At 49.4% G+C, this 24,681-nt stretch overlaps 1 protein-coding gene across 2 annotated transcripts; it reads right to left on the bottom strand.

The window, feature by feature from the left end:
- Positions 1–788: 788 nt before the first annotated feature.
- TSKU (tsukushi, small leucine rich proteoglycan) lies at positions 789–13,187 on the bottom strand. 2 transcript variants are annotated; one of them, XM_079103991.1, is made up of 2 exons: positions 13,043–13,187; positions 789–3,315 (listed from the first exon to the last, which is right to left on the bottom strand). In XM_079103991.1, exon 2 carries the CDS (start codon positions 3,305–3,307, stop codon positions 2,234–2,236), a length of 1,074 nt encoding a protein of 357 aa, XP_078960117.1. In that variant the 5' UTR covers positions 3,308–3,315; positions 13,043–13,187; the 3' UTR covers positions 789–2,233. The 2 variants fall into 2 exon arrangements, with proteins under 2 accessions (XP_078960117.1, XP_078960118.1); XM_079103992.1 differs by lacking the exon at positions 13,043–13,187 and adding an exon at positions 12,032–12,339.
- Positions 13,188–24,681: the final 11,494 nt, after the last annotated feature.

Raw genomic sequence — 24,681 nt, 5'->3', positions numbered from 1 at the left:
GATCCCTTCATCCATGACCTCTTCCAAGCCTTTCTTGTTCTGGTCCCCTTGCCCTGTGTGATATGAATCTTCTATAAGGCTCTCACTGCCCCTGAACTGCACTTACAGTCAGGGGTCTTCTGTGTGTCCCTCTCTCTCCCATCCCAGGAATGGAAGTCCTCCTAGGGCAGAGACGGGTGTTGCTGCCCAGCACAGGGCCTGGCACAGACCAGGTATCAGTGCAGCTTTTCACTGGTGACCATGTTGATAGACACTCCTGCAGACTGGCCAGTTAGAAAGAACTTGCTGAGAGCACATGCATCCTGATGAGCTGGAAGTGAGCTCCCTGTCACTATAAGTGTGCAAATAGGAATTAGGGTACCATGACAACTGAAATGCCAGGGAAGGATGAATGATGACGTACTATTTCATGTGACTGAAGGGAGAAGAGGGGGACTTCAGAGAAAGCTTCTAAGGTGAGAGAGTAACTGGGTGGACTGGGTGGGAAGGAGGATGAGGGGCAGGGATGAAGCAAAGGCAGAGGTGGGCAAGGCCTGGCAAGGTCATGGCTATGGCTGGACAGCTGGTGGGTGGAGTGGGCTGCAGGAGGGAAGACGAGGAAGGTGGGTGGGGTGCAGGCTGCAGTGAAAGATCCAGTCCATCTGAATGACTGTCTCATGTTACATCACTCCTCAAATCCTGGGAGATTACTGGGCTTTTCAGGGAATAAGCCACTCAGAGCAGGGCCTAATTTGGATTCATCCTTGTGGCCCAAGAACCCAGCCCAGGGATTGTCAGTGGACACTGGCTGCATGAGGAAAAGAACTCTTTATAGTGTTTATTAAATCACAGACTAGTCAGGTGCTGGGTTGGGCTGGTGGGGAAAGCCAGAGCTCTTGCTGCCCTGTGGGCATCTCCGTGAGACCAGCCCGATGCTCACACGGCCACTGATGGCTGGCTTCTACCCAACGCCTCCAACATGTGCCCAGGATACAGTGTTACAAAAGTGAACAAACATTTTTCTTCTTTTACAAATGACATGTTTCCATCCTCTGCCAGCAGAGGTGTGTGTGTGTGAAAGTGACAGTCCATTAAAAAAGGCAGCACTTTTATAAAATGAAGACAAAGGAAAGAGCCCAGGGTTGGGATGCTGAGATGCTGCCCTGGGGTGGAGCTTAAATGTGGATGGGGAGACCCTGCCTCTTTCTGCTATACTCCTGGGAGGGTACGAAGGACTCTTGGGTTCAGACCCATGGGGACTGAATCCAGGAGGCCTCTTGGAGCTCATGGCCAGATGGGACTCCAGAATTGCATTGACAACTTGGGGAAACATCTAGAGGCAGGGGTCTCGAGAAAATATGGATTCATTTCCAGTCTTGATACTGAGGCCCCCATCCCAGAGTGAGAAACTGGCAGCTTCCAGAGGCTCTGAAGGGGGAACGGACTTTGCTTACGCCAGATGGATGATCCCTGGACCCAGAGTCCCACCTCTGAGGCCCTTGCCTGTCTTGCTACTGCTGCTGCTGGGGATGAAGGGGAAATGGAACGGGCAACAGCAAGGGGAGCCCAGAAGGGAAGATGGAGGGGAAGACCTTGTGAAGGCAGGTGAGTGCAGAGGGCCTGAGCTGGCTCTAGTCAAGCCTCTGCCCCAGCAGGATTTCAGATTAGAATGTTTCCCCATCCAGGCCTCATTTTCTCCTCTGCTCTATGAAGAGGATGGACTTGACTTTTCTCTCAAGTCCCTCCTGTAATTAAGGTTCCACCCAGGATTCTATGAAAACAAAAGTGAGGTAAACCTCATGAACCCAGACCAAAGAAGGGGGATATCAACAGACACTCCTGCCCCTGAGTGACTGGACTGTGGGCCCAAGGGACACAGCCCGGTGGACCTGAGTCTCCTGCAGCAGTAGCTCCCACCCACCCTCCTCCTATCACGGGTCAGGTCAGCCCAGGCAAGAGGGAAGGCACTTGGGGAACGAGTGTGGAGGGCAGCAGGAAGCAACCAGAGTCTGGTTTGGCATCCAAGTCCCTCTGCTCGTGGTTTTGGGGAGGGGGAAAGAAAGACATAGGGACACTTTATTCCTGGGTTCTACTCCCAGGAGCAAAGCCCCTTCTAGGCCACAGCTCTGCAGTGATGCCAGCACATGGGCCTGCAGACTCCCCGCCGACACTGGCACATTAAAATATAAGTTACTTGGGACCCGAGCAAGCCCAGGGCAGCAGTCTGTCATGTGGCCCCAGGCCATGCCATTTGTCACAAGGTGTCTGGGCCCCTGGCAGCAGATTCCCGGGTGTCTCCGCAGTGCAGTGCCACCTTGGGGCTAGAGCCAGGCTGCCGTGGGTAGGCGCCCTCCCGCACCAGACGCCGGCACCTCATGTCCTGGCCCACGCTTACACTCTGCAGCGCTGGGAGGTGGCGGAGCAGCACTTCTGGCAGAGGCACCAGGCCCGTGCCCGACAGGTCCAGTTCCTGCAGCGAGCCCAGGCCTGAGAACACCTCAGCTCCTGCCCACGTGAGCTTGGGGTTGCCTGACAGGTCCAGGACCTGTAGGCCTGGTAGCTCATGGAAGCTGTGTGGCACCAGCTGGGGGAGACCCTGCAGGCTGGCTAGTGACAAGTGTGTAAGGCCTGCCAGCCCTGCGAAGGCACCCGGGCCAATGGCAGCTAGAGGGTTCCCATCCAGGCTCAGGTAGCGCAGGGGCAGGTCTCGGAGACTGGGCACCGCACGGAGCCGGTTCCAGGCCAGGTTCAGGCTCTGGATGGTGGGCATGGGCAGGCTGGCACGAGGCGGATGAGGGAGCAGGCGGTGGATGAGGTTGTGGGAGAGGTCCACGTGTAGCGCGCGGCCCTGGTTGTGTGTGGTGAAAGCAGATATGGAGACCTCCCGGAGCTGGTTGTGGCTAAGGTTCACATCACTCAGCGGGGAGCTGGTGAAGCTCTCAGCTGGCAGGGCTGCCAGGCCATTGTGGCTGAGGTCAAGCGATTCCAGGTAGCGGAGGCGGGAGAAGGCAGTGGGTGAGATGCTGGTGAGCAGGTTGTGGCTGAGGTCCAGACCAGCCAGCGTAGTGTAGCCTGGCCCGGCCAACACCGACTCGTTCACCATCTCCAGCCGGTTGGAGGACAGGTCCAGGTGGGCTGTGTCCAGAGGGATGGGCACGGGCATGATGTGGGGGCCCAGACCACTGCAGTCCACTCGAGTCAGGCTGAAGCTGTCGAACAAGCCAAAGGTCTCCACCTCACACTGGCACCCAGGGAAGCATGGCCGCGTCGTCTGGGCTCTACTCACAGCTAGCAATAGCAGCAGAGGCAGCGGTAGCAGCCACGGCATGGTGGGAGCTGGAGAGAGAGCCACAGGTGAGGGCTGGATGTACCAGACAGCTTCTACCCCACCTCATAAGATAGAAGCCAATGTGTGTGGACACAGCTGAGCACTGTCACTGACCCCCATCCTCCTAGGATACTGTCCCAGAATATTCCTCATAATTCCTAGTCCCTGTTCCTCTCTGGCCTCAGTCTCCCATCTGTATGGTAAGTGGTTAGGCCAGGTTGGCGGATTTTAAACTGATGTAGCAGAACCCTTTCTCAAATAATATCAGCAGATGCAAGTGGGCCTGCTCTGGCTGGAGTGGGGGACCTGGAGCCTTCTAGGCCTGGTTGCCATGCCTGCCACAGAATTTAAGGAACCCAGCTTGGGGCTCACTGGCCTCGATGGTCTCTTGGCTGGCCTCTCTAGCTCTAAGGGTGGAGGGCCCATGGACTGCCTGGACCTCCCAGGCCCCCAGGGAGGGCTCACACTGACATGCACCATGTGATGGTATCATGTAACCCATGGGTATCATTTAACCCTCACAACCACCCTGCAAGTGTTGTGGCACTGATAAAGACACACAAAGCAGGGCCCTGTTGCTGTTTGGCAGTGGCTAAGCCCTATCACAGCCTTCCAGACCTCCCTATAACAACCAACCCCACCTCAGCTATCCCTTTGGTCTATTCTCCAGAGGCAGGATCCTCCAGTCTAATGGGGGACCCTGTTCCTAGACTCCTAGATGGGCTTTGTGGACACCTGTCCCAAGCTCTTTCCTCCTTCCCCTGGTCCCTACTCCCAGTTGACAGCTATTTCACCTCTCTGGCCCTTCTTTTAACCTTGGGCAGGCAGATGGGCTGCTTCCCCCATTATACAGATGAAGAAACAGAAGTTCAGAGAAGACAAGGGCCTTACCCCAATCTAGAACAAAGCAGGGCAGTATTAGAACACAGGCCTGCTCAATTCCAATCCCTACATTCATATCTGCTGCTTCCAATAAGCCTGGCAGGGGGATTAGTGGAGAGGCAGGGTCCAGGAGGGGCTTTTCCCATGGACGTGCTACACAAGTCAATTCCCTTCCCAGGCCTCAGTTTCCCTTGCTGTACAGTTGCAGTAGCAGCTGCCACATATGCCAGGTACTATGTATATCTTGTCACATCTGAAGACCACACACAACCACATAGGTCAGATTCAAAGCCCTGTTCATGCTCACGGGAGCTCTGGGGATGCCGATGCTAGCCTGAGGAGCAGAGGGTTGAGGAACAGGAGCTTCTAACTGGATTGTTGGAGCCGTGTGAAGCTGCTCCTCCCCTGCACAGGGGCCACTTGGCTGGGGGATAGAAGGCTTTTCATCTGGGTGGTCCTACTGTGCCCCTGCCCTCTGCCCTGTCTCCTTCTCACTGGTCACAGGGGAAGAGGGTGGGAGAGGGTGGGAGAGGGGCCAAGAGGGGGTGGACCAGGAACCTGCCCACCTTCTAGACAGGGGGTAGTGTGGAGGGAGCAGCTGGATAGCATTACCAGCCCTGCATGAAACTTTAAAGGGGTAGCCACTTGATATGCACTCTGGCTCTACCCAGGGCCGGGCAGATGTGGGGCCCTTCTCTTCTGCTCCCACCCCAAGAGCTCCTCCTCTCCCACCCCTTTCTTTTGTAGAGGCCAATTTGAGAATTAAACCCGGCCCAGGTGCATCCTGGGCTTGGTCCCAGCTGAGGCAGGACAGAGCGTTCCAATGTCTGTACCAAAAGGAAAATATTAAGTTGCTTCAGGCCCCCTTTGTTCCCGAATGAGCTCCTCACCGCAGAGTTCATTACCACTGCAGGCCCCACCTCCCCCGCTAAGCCGATCTGCTCATACCCACCCTTCCTGGGGTTTAAACAAACACCACAAAGGGCCCCAAGATTACCCTTTGGTCCCAGGGGTGATTATATGCTGTGTCCATGAAATGCCAAGTGGCTTCTCATGAACTCCTGCTTATGTAATGGCAGTTCAGATGCAGCCCAGAAGCTGGCCCTCCAGGCCTCAGCCTTGTCCTCTGTACCATAGAACAGGATAGCAATTTCTGCCCTTCCCTTCCCATATAAGTTATTTAACCCTCACTGAAGCATACTGCAACCTGTGAAGATGCTCAGAGAGACTCCCCCCGCCAACATCTGGAATTGAGGCAATGGTCACAACAGCTGGTGTAAGGGAGTGGGAGTGTAGATGGAGACCCCCCTGGACAGTGGCTGGTAAATACTTCGGATCCTGGTAAATACTAGATCAGACCCTGGCTTACATCTGTCCAGTGAACCTCTCCCAGGCCTATGCTCATGTCAAGGCTAGGCCCAGGGCTGAGCATTCACAATGGAAGTGCCCATAGTGACAGAGCCAGTCCTTATCACATGCTAGTACCTGACACACCTCTTATCCAATCTTCACAGACACCCAGTGAAGCCAGTTGTGCCATCCCCATTTTGAGTAAAGGAAAAACTGGGAGTCAAAGAGTTACCTGCTAACCTGTGTGAATTTTGGAAGTTATGGGGGATAGGAAATGGAGAGAATAGTCCCTGCTTCAAGGAGGTTCTGTAAGGATTAAGGGTCCCATGGGTGACACGCCCAGCACAGCCAGGACAATGACAGATGCAGTCATGGGGTGGTCTCTCTCACAGGCTACACACAATGGAGTCCCCTAGACAGGCAACCCAAAGACCACACTCCTCTCCTTTGCCATGTTCCAGGATGCTGACAGGGAGGCAACAGGGCCACTATGCATGGAGACAAGTCCCAGGAGTAGTCAGGGGCCCTGGCTCTTTATCCCCACTCTGCCCTGGATGGCCCCATCATTGGTCAGATCCTGCCCCTCTTTAAGCCTCAGTGTCTCCATCTGCAAAATAAGGGGTTTAGTATAGATAAGCCAATTCCAGAGTTTTAGGAGTTTAAAATTTAACAAAAGTGCTTACTAAAGCTCTACTAAGCACAGAACACTGGGCTGGGTCTTTGGGGGTGGTGGTGAGGAAACCAGAGACCCTTGTCCTCTTGGGGCATATAGACCAGCAGGGGAGCAGAGACCCACCAATAGCAAGCCTTAGACTCAGTACACTTGGATCTGTGTGACCTTTGCAGCTCTCTTTATTTCTCTGAGCAATTGCCCATCTGTATAGTAATATTAACTTTGCCTCCTCCTGGGTCCTGTGTTCCCCCCTTGCAAGAAAAGAAAAAGCAGACCAGTGGCCACCAAAGAAGGCCAAAGGAGAAGAGGGATCTTTGGGTCAAGATTCATCCCCCGCCCCAAACCCTGACCTGCAGAGGTAGGGAGTGTGCACCAATTCAGAACTGGAGGAACCAAAGGCCTATCTATGGATCAACCTGGTTATATAACACAAGGGCAGGACGACACGGGCTTAGAGATTACACCCAGCCCTGGCTTGGAAGACATGCCATGAGGTCATCCATGGCTGGAGCCATGAGTTATTCACTTGGGGCCATGGTGCCAAGTCCACAGTGACTCTAAGGAAGATCTGCTGATGTCCTAGGACAATAAGAGTAAATTGTATGGCCCTAAGAGCTCCAGGGAATTCTCCCTGCGTGGCACTGCAGGCCTGCTATGAGATGCTTCTCTAAAACACCTTTGGCCACATCACTGCCCCCCTGGGGTCTGTTTTTACCTATAGAACTTGAATCCTCCCAGGCATGGAGGCATCTGCAAATTGTGTCACCTTCTTCCTTCCTTGCTGGAGCCCCCTCATGTGGATTTGGACCCTCCTTGGTAGTCAGAGTGTCAACAGCTGTCACCTTGATGGATTCTGAACACCTCTCGGTCTTCGTTCACTTTCCCAAAGAATTCCATGGTCCCTTGGAGATCATGGGTGACTGAGGCCCAGAGAGGGGCAGCAAAACCAAAGGAATGGCATAGCAGGACCCAGGAGCTGGGACGTGACAGATCATGCTGCTGCAGGCATGGCACACATCCACACACCTGGCCCCACCAGCAGAACAAAGCCCACTCTGTCCACATAGGCTGCAGTCCCCCTCCCTCCTGGCGGCACACCACAGGCTACCAGTAGGCCTCCTTCAGAGGCTGCTGAGTGGATTCTCTACCATTTCAGACTTGAAGTGTAAGCAGCCTGGGGCAGAGCCTGGCCTTCTTCACCTGTGCATCCCTTCCCTCACCTGAGCAGGTCTGGTGGAGGATGTGCACCAGCAGAGCTGGATGAACCAAGAACCCAGGAAGCAACGAAGGGCCAACTGCTGGACCCAGACCCTGGTGCAAATCCAGCTCTCCCTATCAGCCTCAGCAAGTCTCAACCTTGTTGTGTTTCAGTTCCTCAACAGGGATAAGAACAGAGGACTGTCAGAGGATTAAATGACAGCATGTGAAGCTGCTGCTCAATATCTGCCACATGATGAGTTCTTGGTACAAGTTAGTTGGTGATAGAGATGATTTATGAAGCTTCCTGAAGGCAATGAATGTGTCCTTTTTCAAGTCCCTTCTCACCCAGGTTTCCAGTGCAGTGCCAGGTACCCAGAAGGCCCATGACTAAATTGTGCTAATTTCTCCAGTCACCTTGCTGGAGAGGGCATCTTCTCTGAGGACATCTCTTGGGTTAGGAGTCCAAGCAGGACTTCCTGGCCCTAGCTGCCTGCCCTTGGTGCCCCACCAAATTATCTCTGACTCAAAAAAATTCCAGCTACCCCTAACAACTTCAAGGGACCCCCTGGCACAGGTGGGCAAGAGGCCAAGCTGCAGCCTGGCCCAGGACCCAGCACCCACAAGACAGAGCCCTTTGCCTTGACCATTTGTTCCTCACCCTAGGCGGCCTTGCCACCATTCCCCTTAGTTATGAACAATCTGACACTAACCAATTCCATAGGTAGAAATTTCATAAGCGTCCTGTCCTTTAACCACTGAGTCAGTCCTGGAAACACAAAGCCTAAAGAATTTCAGGGCCAAACCTGGAGTACTGAGAGTCAGCTTTCCCTGCAGAATTGCTAATGGTGCACATCTGCACAGGCACGTCTGCTCGCCGTGTTCCAGTTTCTGCCTCCCCACAATCTTGGAGATTGCTGCCCCTATTTTTCAGGCAAGCAACTGGACTTCATTAAGTTGGCTATGAGGAACCAGGACTCAAACCCAGATATCTTAGCTCCAAATTCAGGTCTCCTTATGCCACTCTGCTCTACTTGTGTGGACAACAGCTTAGAGCTTACGGTGCAGGATGGTAATTATATGTTTACCAGTACTCCTGTGGGCAGAGGGGGGGGGGTAGATTAATTTTTATGTCTCTGGAGCTGAGTACTAGGGGTGACAAAGAGTAGGTACTACATGAAACACACCAGGCATCTAGAATATGATTCTAGCACCAAAGGACACCGTTCAACCTTTCCTATGCTTCTTCAGCTATTATCTGTTCAGTTACCTTGCAAGGTCAGCAGGTTAGATGGCATTGCACTTATCTAGCTGTTTAAAGAGGCACAGAGAGGTTCAATGATTCATCTAGAGTCACACTGCCAGTGGGGACAAGAATTGGACTCAGGAGCCAGGTATTCTGATACCCAGCACCTGGTCTCCTCCATGACATCATTCCTGTGCAGTCGGGGCCTGAAAGCCTAACACTCTTGCCCAAGGAGGACTGTGAGCAGGGAGATGGGCAAGGCTCACAGTGCTGTCTTCTTTTTCCACTGTGTTCTTCCTGAAGATTTCCATATTCCCATCAATCAGACAGTAGGTATGGACACAGTGGGAGGGAGTATGGCACAGAGGAAAGGGGCTCTGGAGCCAGGCGGCTGGCCTTCAACGCTGCAGGGCTTACCTGCAACGAGGCTTGTGGGTACCCTCACCCAAGTCTCAATGTTCTCTTGTACCGTGTGAGAAGCCTGGTATTGCTTCAGCAAGTCACCGTGATGATCAGTTCTGGGCTGGCACGGATGGGTTCTCACTGCATGTTGATTCCTGTCCCCTAATGGGTTACTGCAGGGGCCAGGAAAGAGAAAGGAGCTGTGACACCAAAAGACGCTGAGGCAGGGGCAGAGTATGGAGAAGAATCTAAAATTCATTCCCTGAGGCCTTAGAGTCTCCCTCACTTCACCACCCAGGGCCCTAACCAGGCTCTGCCAGAGAACGGATGAGGGGGAGATGGAAAGATGTCAGAGGCCAAAGCAGGCTGAAGCAGTTGTGTTGTCTGTGACAGAATGAGGACTTGATGTCAAATCAGCAGCCACTCCGAGGCAGGTGAGTCCGCTTTCTTCTCCTTCTTCCCTAAGATGGGCAGCCATCTCCCCCTGCCCAGGTAGGGTTCAGGGGCCTTCTGCAACAGCTCGGTGCCTAACTAACTTTCTAACTGCCAGTCATGCTGGGAGCCAGAGTGCACCTCCCAAAAGAGGACCAAGACACTATCATTACTCCCCGTGTAAACACACTGCACAGGGCTGGGGACGTGGCTCAGTGGTTGAGTGTTTGCTAAGCACACGTAAAGCCCTAAATTCAATCACCAGCACAACAAAAAATAAAATAAAAATAAAATCCATTGTACAAAGACAGTTTTCCAGGCTAGAAGTGAATCAGTCCCCTAGGAACTCTGCCTCTGCAGTCTGTTCCTTTTGACAAAGATGACAAAGGGACCCTTTTTTTTTGTCTACTGCAGACTCTTACTTATTTGAGTCAAAATCTACTTCCTCTGTGAGGCTTTCCCAGTCTAATCTGCCCCTCATCCACCAAAGGGCCACCCTCCCGCTAGGCTCCTGAGCTATCCCTGGTCTGTATACAAATCTCTCCATTCCTCTCCTGCACAGGGCTTGGCCATGGGAAGTGGGTAAGCCAGATGAATGAATTGTCAGGGACAGAGAGCTTCTTTCTGCGTGGGGATACTTAAAGGATGCTTAGATCTTTGTCAAGTGGTGAAATTAGGTTTAAGATGCTGTTTCTGTCTTCTATTGTCAGTGCAACCCAGCAAATGTCTGCACAATGTAATACATGCTGCAAAACACTTCTCATCTTATTAGCATGTGTAATATATTGTCCTATTTAACATTCACAACTGATCAGTGGAGCAGGAATTAGTGTCCTCATTTGGAGGATGAGGAGATTACGAATTGGATAGGTGAGGTTACTTGTCCCAGGTTACAGAGCCAGGAAGCAGGGGAGTGGGATAAAATCTGGAACCTTCTGACTCTAGGAGGCTGGAGTACTTTGCCTTCAGAGTGGTCTCCCAGCCTCTAGTGCAACCCACAAGTCTGAGGAAAGTTTCTTAAAATTACCCATCTCACTCTCTTGTGCCTCCAGCAGCTCTCCACTACCTACAAGTTCAAATCCCAGGTTGTAGTGATCCTCTGTGAATCGGCCCCTGCCTTCCCTCCCAACCTCCAGTTCAACCCCAATTCCCCATCCCAACACCTTGTGTCAATCTAAAATGCTAATCACCTTTGTGCTGTTTCTAAAACACATGAAGTTCTGCACTTGCTGTTCCCTTTGTGGGAGACCCTTCTTGCTTCCCCTGTCCATTGATGGCATCAAAAACCTAAGCAGAGTCACCAGTCTGTCAGGCTCCTGTCTTAGAACTTGCTTTGGCAGGGGACTTCCAGGGTGGGGTTAGCCCTGTTTAGGAAGTATCCGCAATGTCCAGCCTAGCTGTGCCCTACAAAAGGGTGAGTGAACTCTTAAGTGTATCTTCTGTTTGGAACCAGAAGTTATGATTAAGAAAAATATTGATCATTACTCTGTTCATCCACAATCTGTCATTTAAAAGCTAAGGGAAGCCAGGCTCCGTGGCACATGCCTATAATCCCAGTAATTCGGGAGGCTTAGAAAAGGCCCTAAGCTACTTAGAAACCCTGTTTCAAAACAAAAACTAAAAAGGGCTGGGGATGTAGCTCAGTGGTAAAGTGCCCCTGGGTTCAATCCCTACTACTACTACTACTACTACTACCGAATAAGTAAATAAAAGATAAGGGGGAGAACCCTGTCAATCCCTTTCCCTCCTTTTTAACTGATCAGTTTTTGCCTTTCAACAGGTGGAGAAGGTAGGTGGAAGCCCTAGTTTGCATTCCAGTCTTACCCTCCTGGGAGCAAATCAGTGTCTGGGAACTGATCGAGTCAGAATGGAGGTGTATGTTACACATCAAAATGTTGCCAGGTTCTGCGATCTCAAGCAGTCAGCCAGTACAGCAAGGAGGCTGACCACACCTCCCCTTCCAGAAGAGAAACTAAAGCCCAGAGACAACATAAAGTGCCCACGTTGCCTCCTTCCCAGGTTAGTGGTCTGTGCCCCTCCCTCTTGTTTGCAGCACTCAGGCAAAGTTCTTGGTTAAAGATTGGGGGCGGGGGATGGGGAGGAATATGGTGTTATCTTTGCCATCCAGGACCAAAAGACCGGCAGGACTGAGCCTTTCCTCTCCGGTCAGTCACTGGGTTCTGCAAGTCTAGACTTATCCGAAGGGCATCGCGCGCGGCGCGCAGCGAGGACTGATGGAAGTTTGAGTCACCTCCCAGCCCGGCCAAGTGTGGGCGGGCTCTGCTCTCAGCCGGGTTCTAGCAAGCGCTGGTTATCCGGACCGCACGCTTCGGTGGCGAGGGAGTTCTCACTCCATCCATAACAGGGTGACGGCGACTCAGCAAGGCTTAACAACACTCCCGGTGCCCTACAGTGGGCTACTTACTGTCCCGTTCGAAATCAGTGCGTGCAAGGCCCCCCCTGCCCGCATCCCAACTAGGGGTCCTGGGAGCCGGCTCTGCGGGCAGGCCTGTATCCCACAAGCTGTGGCCTTCTCACCTACCGAATCGGAGGGCTGATCCCCTCACCCCGAGGGCTGGCTGCAAACGCAGAGCGGATCTCAAAGCGGAGCCGGGGGCTGGAGCCGATCTCTCCACCAAGCAGACAGGTCTCTGTCGGTCACACACTCTTTCCAAGAAGCACGGGACAGGCAACGACAGGCGCCTTCCCTCCTCTCTTCAGACTCAGGCCAGAGACCAGGACCAACTGCTCCCCTCCCTCCTCCCAGCAGGGTCCGGTGCGGGTGTCCGGCACGCTCCGCCCAGTCCTGGCCCCGGCCAGTCCTCAGGCGCTGCCGATTCCCCACCACTCGCCAATCCTATCCCATCCTCTCGCGGCCCTAAGGACCTTAGGAGGTGAAAAAGGGGCGGGCTGCCAGAGATCTCCCACCCCTACTCCCGCCGGGCTGCGGCAGCAGGGTCCCGGGCAGTTTCCCGAGGAACCCGAGAAAAGTTTGAAGCCAAGTCGGGGGGCGGGTGGTCAGCGGGGGAACGAGGAGTCAGGGCGGCGTCTGGCTCTCAGCGCGCACACACTTCACCGACACCCAACCCAGACACGTCGACAGGCACAGACCACGTACGCGGACACACAACGGCGAGCCCACCGGCAGCCACAACCAAACGCGAGTCCACAAAACCTGGGCACCGGCGCAAAACAGACATGCAAAGTCAGCGACACACAAAGGCACAGGCGGATGCACGTCCCCGAACCCAAATCCACAAAGACCCACAACCGTGAAATGCACGTGTCCGCACAAAGACCCCACAGGCGACGGCCCACGCCCACGGCACCGGAGCAGCGCCTTTGTCTCCTGGAAGCCCTCTCCCCCTGGTCCGGGTTCCCCACTGCCGCCGAGTCCCCGGCAGCGGCTGCTGTCGCCCTGGCTCCAGGTAAAGTTGAGGGGCCTTGGCAGGACGCGGGCGCCGCCCGCCCGCGGGATGGCTGGGAGGGGTCGGGGGCTCTGGACCTTCGCCTGCCGCGAGGACTCCGGCTCCACCTGACGACCCGTACCCACCTGGAAGGCTACGCAGCTGCCTCCTCGGCACGCTCACCTAGGCGGCCCTGCGCTGGCCCTCGGGCCGGCGCTTTTCTCCGCGCCGCGCGGCCCGCCCCCAGTCCCCGCCCGCCGGGCTCCCGCTGCCCAGCGCCCAGTGGCGACTCCGGCCGGCGGCCGGGCGGCTCAGGGAGTGTCGCCAAATTGTCTGCCTTGCCCGGCATGCTCCCAGCCCCGCCCCCGCCCGCCGGAGGAGCCCGGGTTCCACCCTAGGGAGCGTCTCAAAAGTGCGCAGCTCCCACCCACTCCAGTCGGCGTCGCTCCCAGCTTCCTGCATCCCGGATCCCTGCCCCCTCCTCCCGCGCGCCGGAGCAATCTCAGCAGATGGCCTCACGGTCGGGAACATCTGGAGGTCGCTGGAGCGTGTGTGTGTGTGTTTGTGTGTGCGCGCGCGTGTGGAGAGAGGGAGAGGGAGAGAGAGAGTTAGTTGTTGGTAAGAAAGAGATTGGGAGGATGAGAGTTTCCTCTTCTGGAATTCACCGCCCGCTCCCTATTTTGTTGAAAGAGTGAAAGGGGTCCAGAGATGTTTTTGAGAGAGACCAAGAGTTTGAAGCAGAGAAAGACTTGCTGAAAGAGGAACCCACAGAGAGGAGAGCCTGGCTTAGGTAGAAAAACCTGGCAGACAAGGAAAGAGAAAGCCAACAAACTTATTTTTTTCTCTTCTGGAGGGAACTATCAACTTCTGGCTGGATTTCTAGGAAGGAAAGCTGCTGTGTGACTAGGCAGCAGTTTAAGGCTGTTCCTCCCTCTGCAGCTCAGCTTCTCCACCCCTCTTTATGCTACAAAGGGCAGGAAAGTAGCCAAAAAACTTTTTAAAATAGGGCTTGCAGGGAGAAATTACCTGATGAATGCATTCCCTGGAAGGCAGAGCTGGGGGTGGGGAATGAAGCTCCCAAGACTACACACCCAGACAATGCCTGCCCCCTTCCAGGGAAGGGGGGGCAGTTCTCAGGCACTTGACAGATCCAGTGAGGGGGTGGAGGGAGGCTTTGGCTTTAGCCCCGGACCTCCCAGGAACTTTTTCCCCACTTGGAGAGGGCCCCTGGGTGAAGATATTGGGCAATGTTCCCCCTACAGTGGCCCAGACTTGTTACACTCTCCTTTTTGCTCCTCTTTCCTTATTATGTAAAAAACAAACAAAAAAAGAAGTTTGTTAGTGTGTTTGTGTGTCCGTGTGTGTCTGTATGTCTGTCTGTCTGCCTGCGTGCCTGCCTGGGGAAGACATGGAGGTCAAAGTCAAACCTGCTGCTCAGAGGAAGTGTTCTTGTAGGTCCTCCCCCAGCACTCACAGTCTGTGTGTTTAGGGAACTCACCTAAATTAAGAGGGGTGACCCTGTCATTTAGGGAGAAGGCTGGGATCCTGGTCTCATCTGTGTGGGAACTGGGAATACCCCCTTCTTTCTGCCTGTTCTTCCTGTTTAGTGTCTAGCCTGCAGAACTGGGAAGCCCTCTCAGAGTTCCTGTCAAATCATCTGAAATGGTACCAGAGGCACCTTTATGGCCAGGGTGCTCCTCAGCTGTCTGGCTTAGTAGGCAGTCCTGACCTAGTACAAGGGCTGCTGGAATTTAACTTTGCACCTCCTCGGGGCCCTAGGGAGGAAGTTGAATTCTCCTTCCCTCAACCCCCACCCAAAGTCTCTGCCTGGGTGGGAGAGAGACCTGAAATGAAAGTCTGGGGAGGTTGAGGTTTGAACAGACTCCAGGTTCCAGTTCTGCACTTAGCAGCTCTGGGTCAGCTTAGGTAAGTCACCTAACCACTGAAACCGTTTCTGCAATTGTAAACAAGTAACACAGGTGAAGCATTAGTCTGGCTCACAGGAAGCTCCATTGTGTGGTGGTGAGTACTAAAATGTCTCTCATCAGGGATTGGGGTGGAGGCTGAACATCTTGCAGGCTTGGGAGGGGAGGGAATGGGGGAATGATCCCCTGACTCTGCCTTGTTCAGTCTCTGTGACTGCTGCTTCCTCTGCCCCCATGGGGAGGATCTCTTGGGAACTTGCTTGCCCTGGCCTAAGGACTTTCACCCTCCCTTCCCTGGATATGGAGTTGTGGGGTGAGAAGTACTCAACTTCCCGAAAACTCAGGGACCCTAACTACCACTACCCTTCCTTTGTGAGGGCTTCTCATTTACATCAGTGTGGTAGATAACTCTTCACTCCTTGCTGGTGGCTTGATCTTCCCTGCCTGGAAGATGGCTCTAGCAGCTTTACTTACCCCTCCCATCCCTGGGCCTCAGGTTTACCATCTCTCTGCCTGAAGGCTCTGCCCTTCTACCTGCTGCAAGAGTGACCTTTCTAAACTGCACATCTGCAAAATGGATGACACTCACCTGTTTAAAAACCTTACAATGGCAAAAGCCAAACAATTGGAAGCCCATGGTTCTGTCCCTCCAAACCTCTGGTCAACCCCATTCTACATCCCAAACTCTATCATGTAGAAATAAGGGGAGCGGAGAGGTGAAGGACAGTAGTGTCATGCTGTCATGCATTCTTCTAGTCTGTCGAATGTCTCCTTCCTCCAGGAAACCCTCTGGCAAAGTTAGTCCCTCCTTCTATTAAGTTGCCAAGTCATTTTGTACCTAAGGACTGTCACTGTCATCATTCTTCCACCCTCTCCCCTCTGTGGTCATCCTGGCCACTGAGACATTCCAGTGATTGTGCTGGGTACTTTTAAAGATCATTATATTGGGTTCAGGATACAGCTCAGTGATGGCGACTGCCTGGCATGTGTGAAGCCCTGGGTTTGCCCAGCACTGAAAAGAAAAATCATTATGTCATTTTATCTCAACAATAACCACCCTAGATTAATAGTGGAGAGGCCCCGAAAGGACAAGAGATCTGTCTGAGGTTACGCAGTGTGTTCTCTGCAGAGCTAGAAGAGAGGACTCCATTGTGCTTTCTACTACCTGCAATCTCCAGGAGGAGCAAAATATGGTGTAGTAGAAAGTAGGGAAGCTAAGAGTCCCAGGTACAAATTGTCACTCTATCTGGCTAGCTGTGAACCTTGAGCAAGTCATTTTCTCCCCAGAGCCTCAGTCTCCTTGGCTGTAAAATGGAGATAAACCCTAATTTGAATAAGTTATACTCCATGCATATAGAATATGACAAAATACACTCTACTGTCATGTATATCTAAAAGGAACAAATAAAAAAAATTTTAAAATGGAGATAAACAAGAAGCCCTACTTCCCAAGCATATTGGGAAGATCAAATAAATTCATACAGATGCAAATGTGTTGTAAAGTGTAGGGTGCTGGGAACTTTGAATAGAGGTACCTGCCTGCTGTGTGGAGGCTGGGAAGGATTGTTTGAGGATCTTTTTTCTGGGTGACCAATGGAAGTCAAAAGCACCACTAATCCTTTGGCTGCTTTGCTCATTGTTAAGCTTTGAGAAAGATCTTTTTCTCTCCCTTGTCATAGCTATCAAGCCCTGACCAGAACACCCTCCAAATCCGTTGCATCTCCACGAACCTCCAGAATCTCTATTTTTCTTGCAGCATTTTCTTCTGCTGTCAGAAGTTGGCAGGTCTAAAGTCAACAAAGCATCAAGACCACATGAGGAAAGAACTGAAAGGAAAAACTGGAAGAAAAAGAATGTGTCTCCCACTGCCTTCTCATTCTGCCAATCTGGGTTGGCAAGTGGCGTGTTGTGTTTTTTAAAAGCCCCTCTGGTGATCTGACGTCATTATGAGAACTCAGGGACGAAGCAGGATGCCTTAGTGTTGGCAAAGTCCTTCCACAGCACATTCTCATTTTCAAACCTCCACACGAACTTCTTAGGCAGCTGAATAGCACCTCCATTTTACAGATGTGGAAACAGATTCTGCAGTGACTCATGCAGGTTACACCTGGGACTTAAAACTGACCCAGTGAGGTAACCCCAGCCATTCAGCTGCAGGGCAGAATTCTCTGCACAGGCTTTGCTGGTGTCTCAGCAGTCATTAAGATGAACACTCTTCCCCTCCTGCCATATCAAATGTGTCCCTAAATATTTCTCTCCCACTTTCCCACCCCCATGCTTTTTCCCCTGCTGGGAATGCTTTGCTGAGCCCAGGCTACCAGCTGCAGCCCTCACTGGCTTCCAAACCCTGCCACCTCCTCTCCAAAGGCATTGCCATTTCCCACACTTTCTCTTCCTTGAGCCTGGCAGCACTTGGTTTGTGCCTCAGGACAGCCCACTTTCCAGCCCTGCCCCTTACCTCCACTGGGTGCTCCAGGGTCCCAGCTGTTAGGCTCCCCATAGAGCCTGGCAGTTTCAGGTCTTTACTCCTCTTTGCCTCCTACAGAAGTGCCCCTCAACCCACACATCTCCTACTTATTCACATTTCAACGCAGGCATCGCCTCTTCCCGAAAGCCTCTCTTCCCCAGTCCCTACTCTACTATGGAGAGCCCTTGTGCTGCTGTGCTACACTGAGGGAGGTTCTGTTTGAACAAGTTTGTTGGATCATTCATTTATTTATCATGGCAAGGTGTAGACTTTGGAGCCAGACCCCTCAGGGTTGAATCCCAGCTACTGAATGGGCAAGTCCCTATACCAATCTCTCTTTCTCTCTCTCTGTCTTACTTTTCTTATCTATAAAATGAAAAAGAAAGAAGTTCATCGGATTAGACAAAGGGAATGAAAGGAAGGTAGGGGAGATGGAAATAGGAAAGACAGTAGAATGAATCGGACATAACTTTCCTATGTTCATGTGTGAATACACGATCAGTGAAACTCCACATCACGTACAACCACAGGAACGGGATCCTAATTAGAATGAGTTATACTTGATGTTTGTATAGTATGTCAAAGTATACTCTACTGTCATGTATATCTAAAATAAATAAATAAAGTGATTTTTTTTTTTTAATGAAGAAAGTAACTCCAACCTCAAAGGTTGTTGTAAGGATTAAATGAATGAATCCATGTAGAATGTGTAGAGCAGTGCCTGGAATACAATAGGCACCTGCTGAATACAGGCAACTGCGCTCATGGTTAGTTCATTCTACAATACAATACAGGAGAAATATTTGTAAAACTGGACAGGGAAAAGGATCCTGGGGAGATGGCAGAGTAGGAAGCATCTGTCTCCTTGCTTAATACGACGACCCTAGCAGAAATCTGTCTGCTATGGCAGTTTTCAATATCCAGAGTCTACTGAAGGCTTGAAACTCCCAGGGGAAGTCTCAGATTACATATTACTGTTAATTTCAGTTGTGATACAGTAGTAGCAGCCCCCACTCCACCCCTGTGCATGTGTTCCTGGAGCAGACTGTATACAGCTTACAACTGAGGTGCACAAAAAGACTTTGTTCTAAATATTGAGAATCTGAGCACCGACTCTGATTGTTGCTTCTGATCAAAGAGGTACAGGGAAAGAAGCTGGTGGCCTTTGTTGTTGCACCTCCCCCTGTGTTACAAGACCCTTGTCCTCCAGCTAAAGCAACTTCCAGGGACTTAAGAGCTGGTACCCTTCCTTCTTCTTTTTCTCTTTTTCCCTTTGGGGAGCAGGCATTAAAGTTTAAGCCATTCAAAAGCAATTGTTTATACAGAGAAAATAACAAAGTCCCTGCACATGCCAAGGGAAAGTCATGGGCTCAGAAAAGACCCAAGAAAACCTCAAGTTTATACCTCAGGCTGGTCCTTGGCACATGACAGCTTTCAACAAGAACAACAATGAAGTAGCAAAAACAGCAAATCCTGGAGAAAGGAGAATCTGATTTCCAGAGAAACCAAAATATTAGCTTAGAATGTCTGGTTTTCAACAAAATATCACAAGGCACACAAAGAAATGGCAAAGTGTGGCCCGTTCAAAGGAAAAAGATAAATAAACTGGAAAAGACCAGGTGACAGATCTATTCTAAAAAGACTAAAGATGCTGCAACAACTATGGAAAGATGTGGAGAAAACCAAGAAATTGTGTATGAAGAAATATCCATAAAGAGAGAGAAAACCTCAAAAGAAACTAAAAAGAAATTCTGGAGTTGAAAAGTACAATAACTGAAATGAAAAATTCACTAAAAGAGTTTAAAGGCAGATTTCTGGAGGCAAAAGACAGAATCAGCAAATTTGAAGAGAAGACAGTAGAAATTGTTGAGACTGAGGAATTAAAGAAGATTAAGGAAGTGTGAACAAAGCTGCAGGACCTGTGTGACACCATCAAGCTGATGCACTATGGCAGTCTGAGAAGAAGAAAAGAGAAACATGGGCAAAGAGAATATCTGAAGAAATAATGGCTGAACACTTCAAATTTAAAGAAAAACATAAATACAAAAACCCAAGAAGCTCAAAAAACTCCAGGTAAGATGAACTCAAAGGTGCATAATCAAATTGCCAAAAGCCAGACATTGAATCTAGAAATTTTTGAAAGCAAGAAGAGAATAGCAACTTGTCACATATAAGGGATTCTCAAGATTATCAGCAGATTACTCATCAAAAACTTTGAAGGTCAGAAGGCAGTGACTGGCTGATATGTTCCAGTTGCTAAAAGAAAACAAAAACCTGTTAATGAAGAGTCCTATAGCTGGTAAAACTGTCCTTCAAAAGTGAGGAGGAATTAAGGTATTCCCAGATAAGCAAAAGCTGAGGACGTTTGTTCCCGGCAGACCTACCCTGCAAGAAATACTCAGGGTAGTTCTGCTGGGTGAAACCAAAGAACAGAGAGAGTAACTTGAAGCTGCATGAAGAGATAAAGATTTTAATAAAGATAAATATGTAAGCAATTAGAAATGCTAGTACTACTTTTGTAACAATGATTTTGTAACTCCACTTTTGTTTTCTTTATAATTTAGGAGACTAATCATTTAGTAGGATTATTAGTTTATGCTTTAGGGCACATAGTGAATAAAGATATAATTTTGTGACATCAACGACAGAAAGGAGTGCAGACAGAACTGTTAAAGGCACAGAGTTTGTGTATGTTCTTGAAGTTAAACTGGTATAAATTCAAATTAGAGTGTTACAACTTTAGAATGTTAAGTGTAATCCCCATGGTTACCACAAAGAAAATAGCTATAGAATATATACAAAAGTAAGTGAGAGAGAAACTTAAATGTTTCAGTATAAAAAAAAAATCAGCTAAATACAAAAGAAGATTTCAGAAAATGAAGGACAAAAACACTATAAGGCATATGCAAAATGAATAGCAAAATGACAGAAATGAATCCCTCCTTATCAGTACAGTAGTACCCCTTCAATTATGGTAGGTATGTTCCAAGACCTCCAAAGGATGCCTGAAACTGCAGATAGTACTAAAACTGCATAGTATAGATAGTACAATATATAGTATGTTTTTTCATATGCATACATAGCTATGATAAAGCTTAGTTTATAATAGACACTTAAAGAGATTAATAGTAATAATTGATTTAAAAAACAACAATTATAACAACATATTACAATAAAAATTAGGTAAACAGATAAACTGGAAAAGACAGGTGACAGATCTATTCTAAAAGTCTATCTATCTATCTATCTCTCAACTGTTACAGGGCAGGTATCATAGAAAGCATGGAAAAAAGCTGGGGATGTGGGTCACTGGTAGAGCAGTTGCCAAGCATGTGTGAGGCCTTGGGTTTGATCCCTAGCACTGGAAAAAAAAAAAAAAAAAAAAGGCACAAAGGAGTGATTCATGTGCTGGGTGAGATGGGTTAGGATGGTGTTAGATTTCATCATGCTAGTCAGAACAACAACAACTTCAAACTTATGAATTGTTTATTTCTTAGATTTTTTTATTAATAGTCTTAGACCTTGGTTGACTGTAGGTAACCGATACTGTGGAAAGCAAAACTATGGATAAGGAAAGACTATTGTAAATGTAAATGGATTAAACTTTCTAATCAAGGCAGAGATTGGCAGACTGGATTTAAAAACATGATCTAACCACAGATACTCATTGTAAATTAGAAATATCATAAAGCAAAGATGTATTTAATACACCTAATCTATTAAACATCATAGCTTAGCAGCACTGTAGAGTATTGACTACCCTTGGGATCATTGGCTAACTGGGAGCCGTGACTTGCTGCTGCATCCAGAGTTGTGGAGATGGACAGGGTGATGGCTGCATAACATTATGAATGTATAATAATACTGGACTACACTTAAAATGGTTAAAATAACAAACTTTATTTTTTTATATCAATTAGACAACTTTTACTAAATGAGGAAACTACATTTAAAATGGGCTTTAAAACAAAATGGAATTAGGATAAAGAAACTTGCATTTTAAAGAACTTTTGCACTGTGCTAAAAATCAAATATTTTTTGCAGTAATACAATATGCCAATCCATGAAATGTAAGTTAACAGAATTCTCAATTTAACATTTTCAAAGACAATATTAAAGTCAAGAATTTCACATCTATGGTAGCACATATAGAAGGATATTATAAATATGATGTCCATTCCTGTGAAGCTTATAAATTTGACAAAGCTTAATATAAAAATTTTAGAATCACATTCAACAAATCACAAATCTGTGTCCTGTAAGTTCTCCTAAAATCTTTATGTTGACTTTTCTGTTCCTTGTTATTTTTTAATTCTAACCCTAAAAAAAAGAACAGGAAAAGAAATGCTGCAATAAACTCATGATCATATACAGAAATTATTGCTACTATAGTTCACTACAAATAAATTGTATATTATGTATATTTTACTACAATAAAAAAGTTGAACAACAAATGGAGAGGGAAACCAAGGCAGGAGCCTGATTGTAGGGCCCAGGAGAACACAGTGTGGGGTGTGGAAGATTTTGGAAGAAAAAAATGTAAGGAGTTTATGGCCTTCCATGAGGGGAGAAGATAACAGAAGAGAGGGAGGCTCCCTCAGCTGTTCCCCTGGCAGGTGACTCTGGCTCATAAAGAGGCAATAGGTCAAGTCAAAGCTACTAAGGCCTCCTTCTTCAAACCTCCCTGTTTGGTGGAGTGGTAGGAGGTCAGAAGCTAACTGGTCTCCCTCCAAGAAACCAGATTCACACCTGAAGCTCTCTCCTCCACTGTGCCTTCAAGGCTTCCAGTGGCCCTACTCCTATCCCTTCATCCAGGAACTGAGCTCACCTGCATGTTCAAAGGGATATGATGTTCCTGGCGCCTTGGAGTAAACATGTGAGCTGGAGGTCCTTGGGGATCAGGTATCAGACATTCTGTCCCATAGCCTTCCTATTTTGCCTTGGAAGATTGAGGTCCAGAGATGGGGAGTGACTTGTTCAAGGTCACAGAGCCAATGAGCAGGAAAGCTTCTAGACTTCCAATGGAGAGCTCTTTTTCCTCTACATTGCCACTGTAAGTAGGTATTTCCCCTTGCCCATTCTGTTCTTCTGTTTATCTGTCCTAGTATTTTCTGTGTCCATCTACCCGACCAACAAATATTTACCTGATGAGTCTGACACATGTCAGCTTTTGTCCTGTGCTGTGAGAGCTCACAATTGGGGTGGACACACTGACACAGAAAGTTCTTAGGTCTTGAAGCATTTTGGATGCTGCTAGAAATCTGTACAGAGCACACGGAGAAGAGGCTGACCAGTCTGTAGCCAGAGCAGTCAGGAAAGGTGTTGTCTGGGTGGGCATTCTGTTGAGCTTAGCCAAGAAGCTAATGGCATTCCACACAGGAGGGGAAAGAGTGTGGCAGCAAGGGATTCAGTGTGACTGGGGCCCAGTGAGGGACAGGTCTGAAAGAAGGAGTGCAAGTTGTAGGATAAGGAGCCCTATGGGCAGGCTGAGGTGACAGGACTTTGTGCCACATGCATGGGAGGCCATGGATGGTCTCTACATCATCAGGTGCCCACTGAAGAGAGTCCCAGCAAAGGGTACTAAAGGAGAGGGGAGGCTCTGTGGGCATTGTTCCCCTCCTGTGAGCCTGTTGGTCTCCTCCTGGAGGCCTGAGAGCTCTCTGCTCCCTTCCCTGACCTCTCTCAACATGCACATTGACTCATTCCCCTCCTCTGTCTGTCCTCTGTCCACTTATATCTCACCTTTAAGTCTAGCGGTTCTTTCCAATTAGCAACCCCCCCCAACCCCCGTTTCCCTCTTGTCCTGTCTTCCTGACAAGGACCTAAATGTGTCCCACCTCTACACTCTGCAGGCACAGAGCCCAGGACATGGGACTCCTGGCTGTGCCACCACTAACCCTGCATGGGCAGCTTACCAATAACAACATATCTGTAGGTGACTTCCAGCCCACCAAGTCCTTCTGCCCATGGCTGCACTGGCCCTCACTAAAGCACCCTCTGTAGTGGAGGTTGTCTTGTCTACACCATGGCCTCAAAGCTTCCTGACAAGATCAAGTGCCCAGAAGGCCAACGAACCTAGGAGGCTGCACTATTACAGTGTTGCGTGCAAAGAGCTGTGTGTTCAATTCATTACCTTCAGTCCCAGGACAAACAGAACTCTGGAATGTTAACCCCACAGAAGTTTACTCTGAGAGCACATTTGAATTACTGCCAGTCATAAGCAAACAAGGTCTAGAAAGAGGTTTTCTGATTTTTTTTTTTTTTTACAAAAATGATAGTTCATGGTAAGAAATATGTTATCACACCTGGGGAGATAATGATAGATAGATAGATAGATAGATAGATAGATAGATAGATAGATAGATAGATAGATAGATGGATGGATGGATGGATGATGGATGGGGCTGGGGAGATAGCTCAGCTGGTAGAGTGCTTGCCTCCCAAGCGCAAGGCCCTGAGTTCGATCCCCAGTACTGCAAAAAAAAAAAAAAAAAAAAAAAAAAGATGATAGAAAAGAAAAAGATAGATGCATACATACATACATACATGTCTGAAACAAAAGTTTGACAGACAATACTTACTCTTACCACACTTAATACACTCTTTCTACCCTATTTTGTTCCATTGGGAATAGTAATGGTGGTCACAAACTCGTAAATTGTTTTCACATTCCACCAACAGGTGATAGTGGGAAGTTTGAAAACCTCTGTTTCAATCTGTTTGTATTAAAACAAAAGAATTAATCTGGCAGCCCACATGCTGTGCGGTCACTACTCCCTGCCTCCTTCTTCAAACCTTTCTCGGCTACATTCATTTAGAATTCTTTACCAACCATTTTCTGGGGTTTACACTTTGCATCAGCTAAGCTAGTGAAACAGTTGTCCAGGTTCATCAGTTTTACTTTCTCACCCCTATTCATTCCTCTAAAAAGCCACACACTGGCCTCGGTCACTCTGAAGCTGCTGCTGCTAGCTCACCTAGCTCACTTGTGACTTTGGTCACAATGGATCCTCCTTCTTGACTTTCCTCCTTGTTTTCCTCCCTCTATGATGAGCTGCTCCTTCGTGGTCTCCTTGGGCCCCAGGCAAGGACTGTTGCCAGGCTCTGCTCCACAAGCTGTATTCCCCTCACTCTGAAGTCACTTGTGGGGACCACTCCGTCCCCCTCCTCCCACCCCACACCTGTAGTTACTCCCTGGTGCTGAAGGTCTGGATCTGCAGCTTCAGCTGTGACCTCCCACTTCAGGCTGCGCCTGACCTCTCTGCCACTGTCTGTTCCTCATCGCAGGCCTCACATTCTCCTGAACCCCAGATTTAGCTCTTACGCCAACTGTCCCCCTCACCTCATCTTAATTGGAGGTGCCTGCCACCCCCGCAGCTGAATAAACCAGAGA

This window comes from Sciurus vulgaris (genome assembly GCF_902686455.1).
Source record: "Sciurus vulgaris genome assembly, chromosome: 11".
NCBI classification, from domain to species: Eukaryota; Metazoa; Chordata; class Mammalia; order Rodentia; family Sciuridae; genus Sciurus; species Sciurus vulgaris.
The sequence above is the reverse complement of the archived record's forward strand: the minus strand, read 5'-3'. Positions and strand labels throughout refer to the sequence as shown.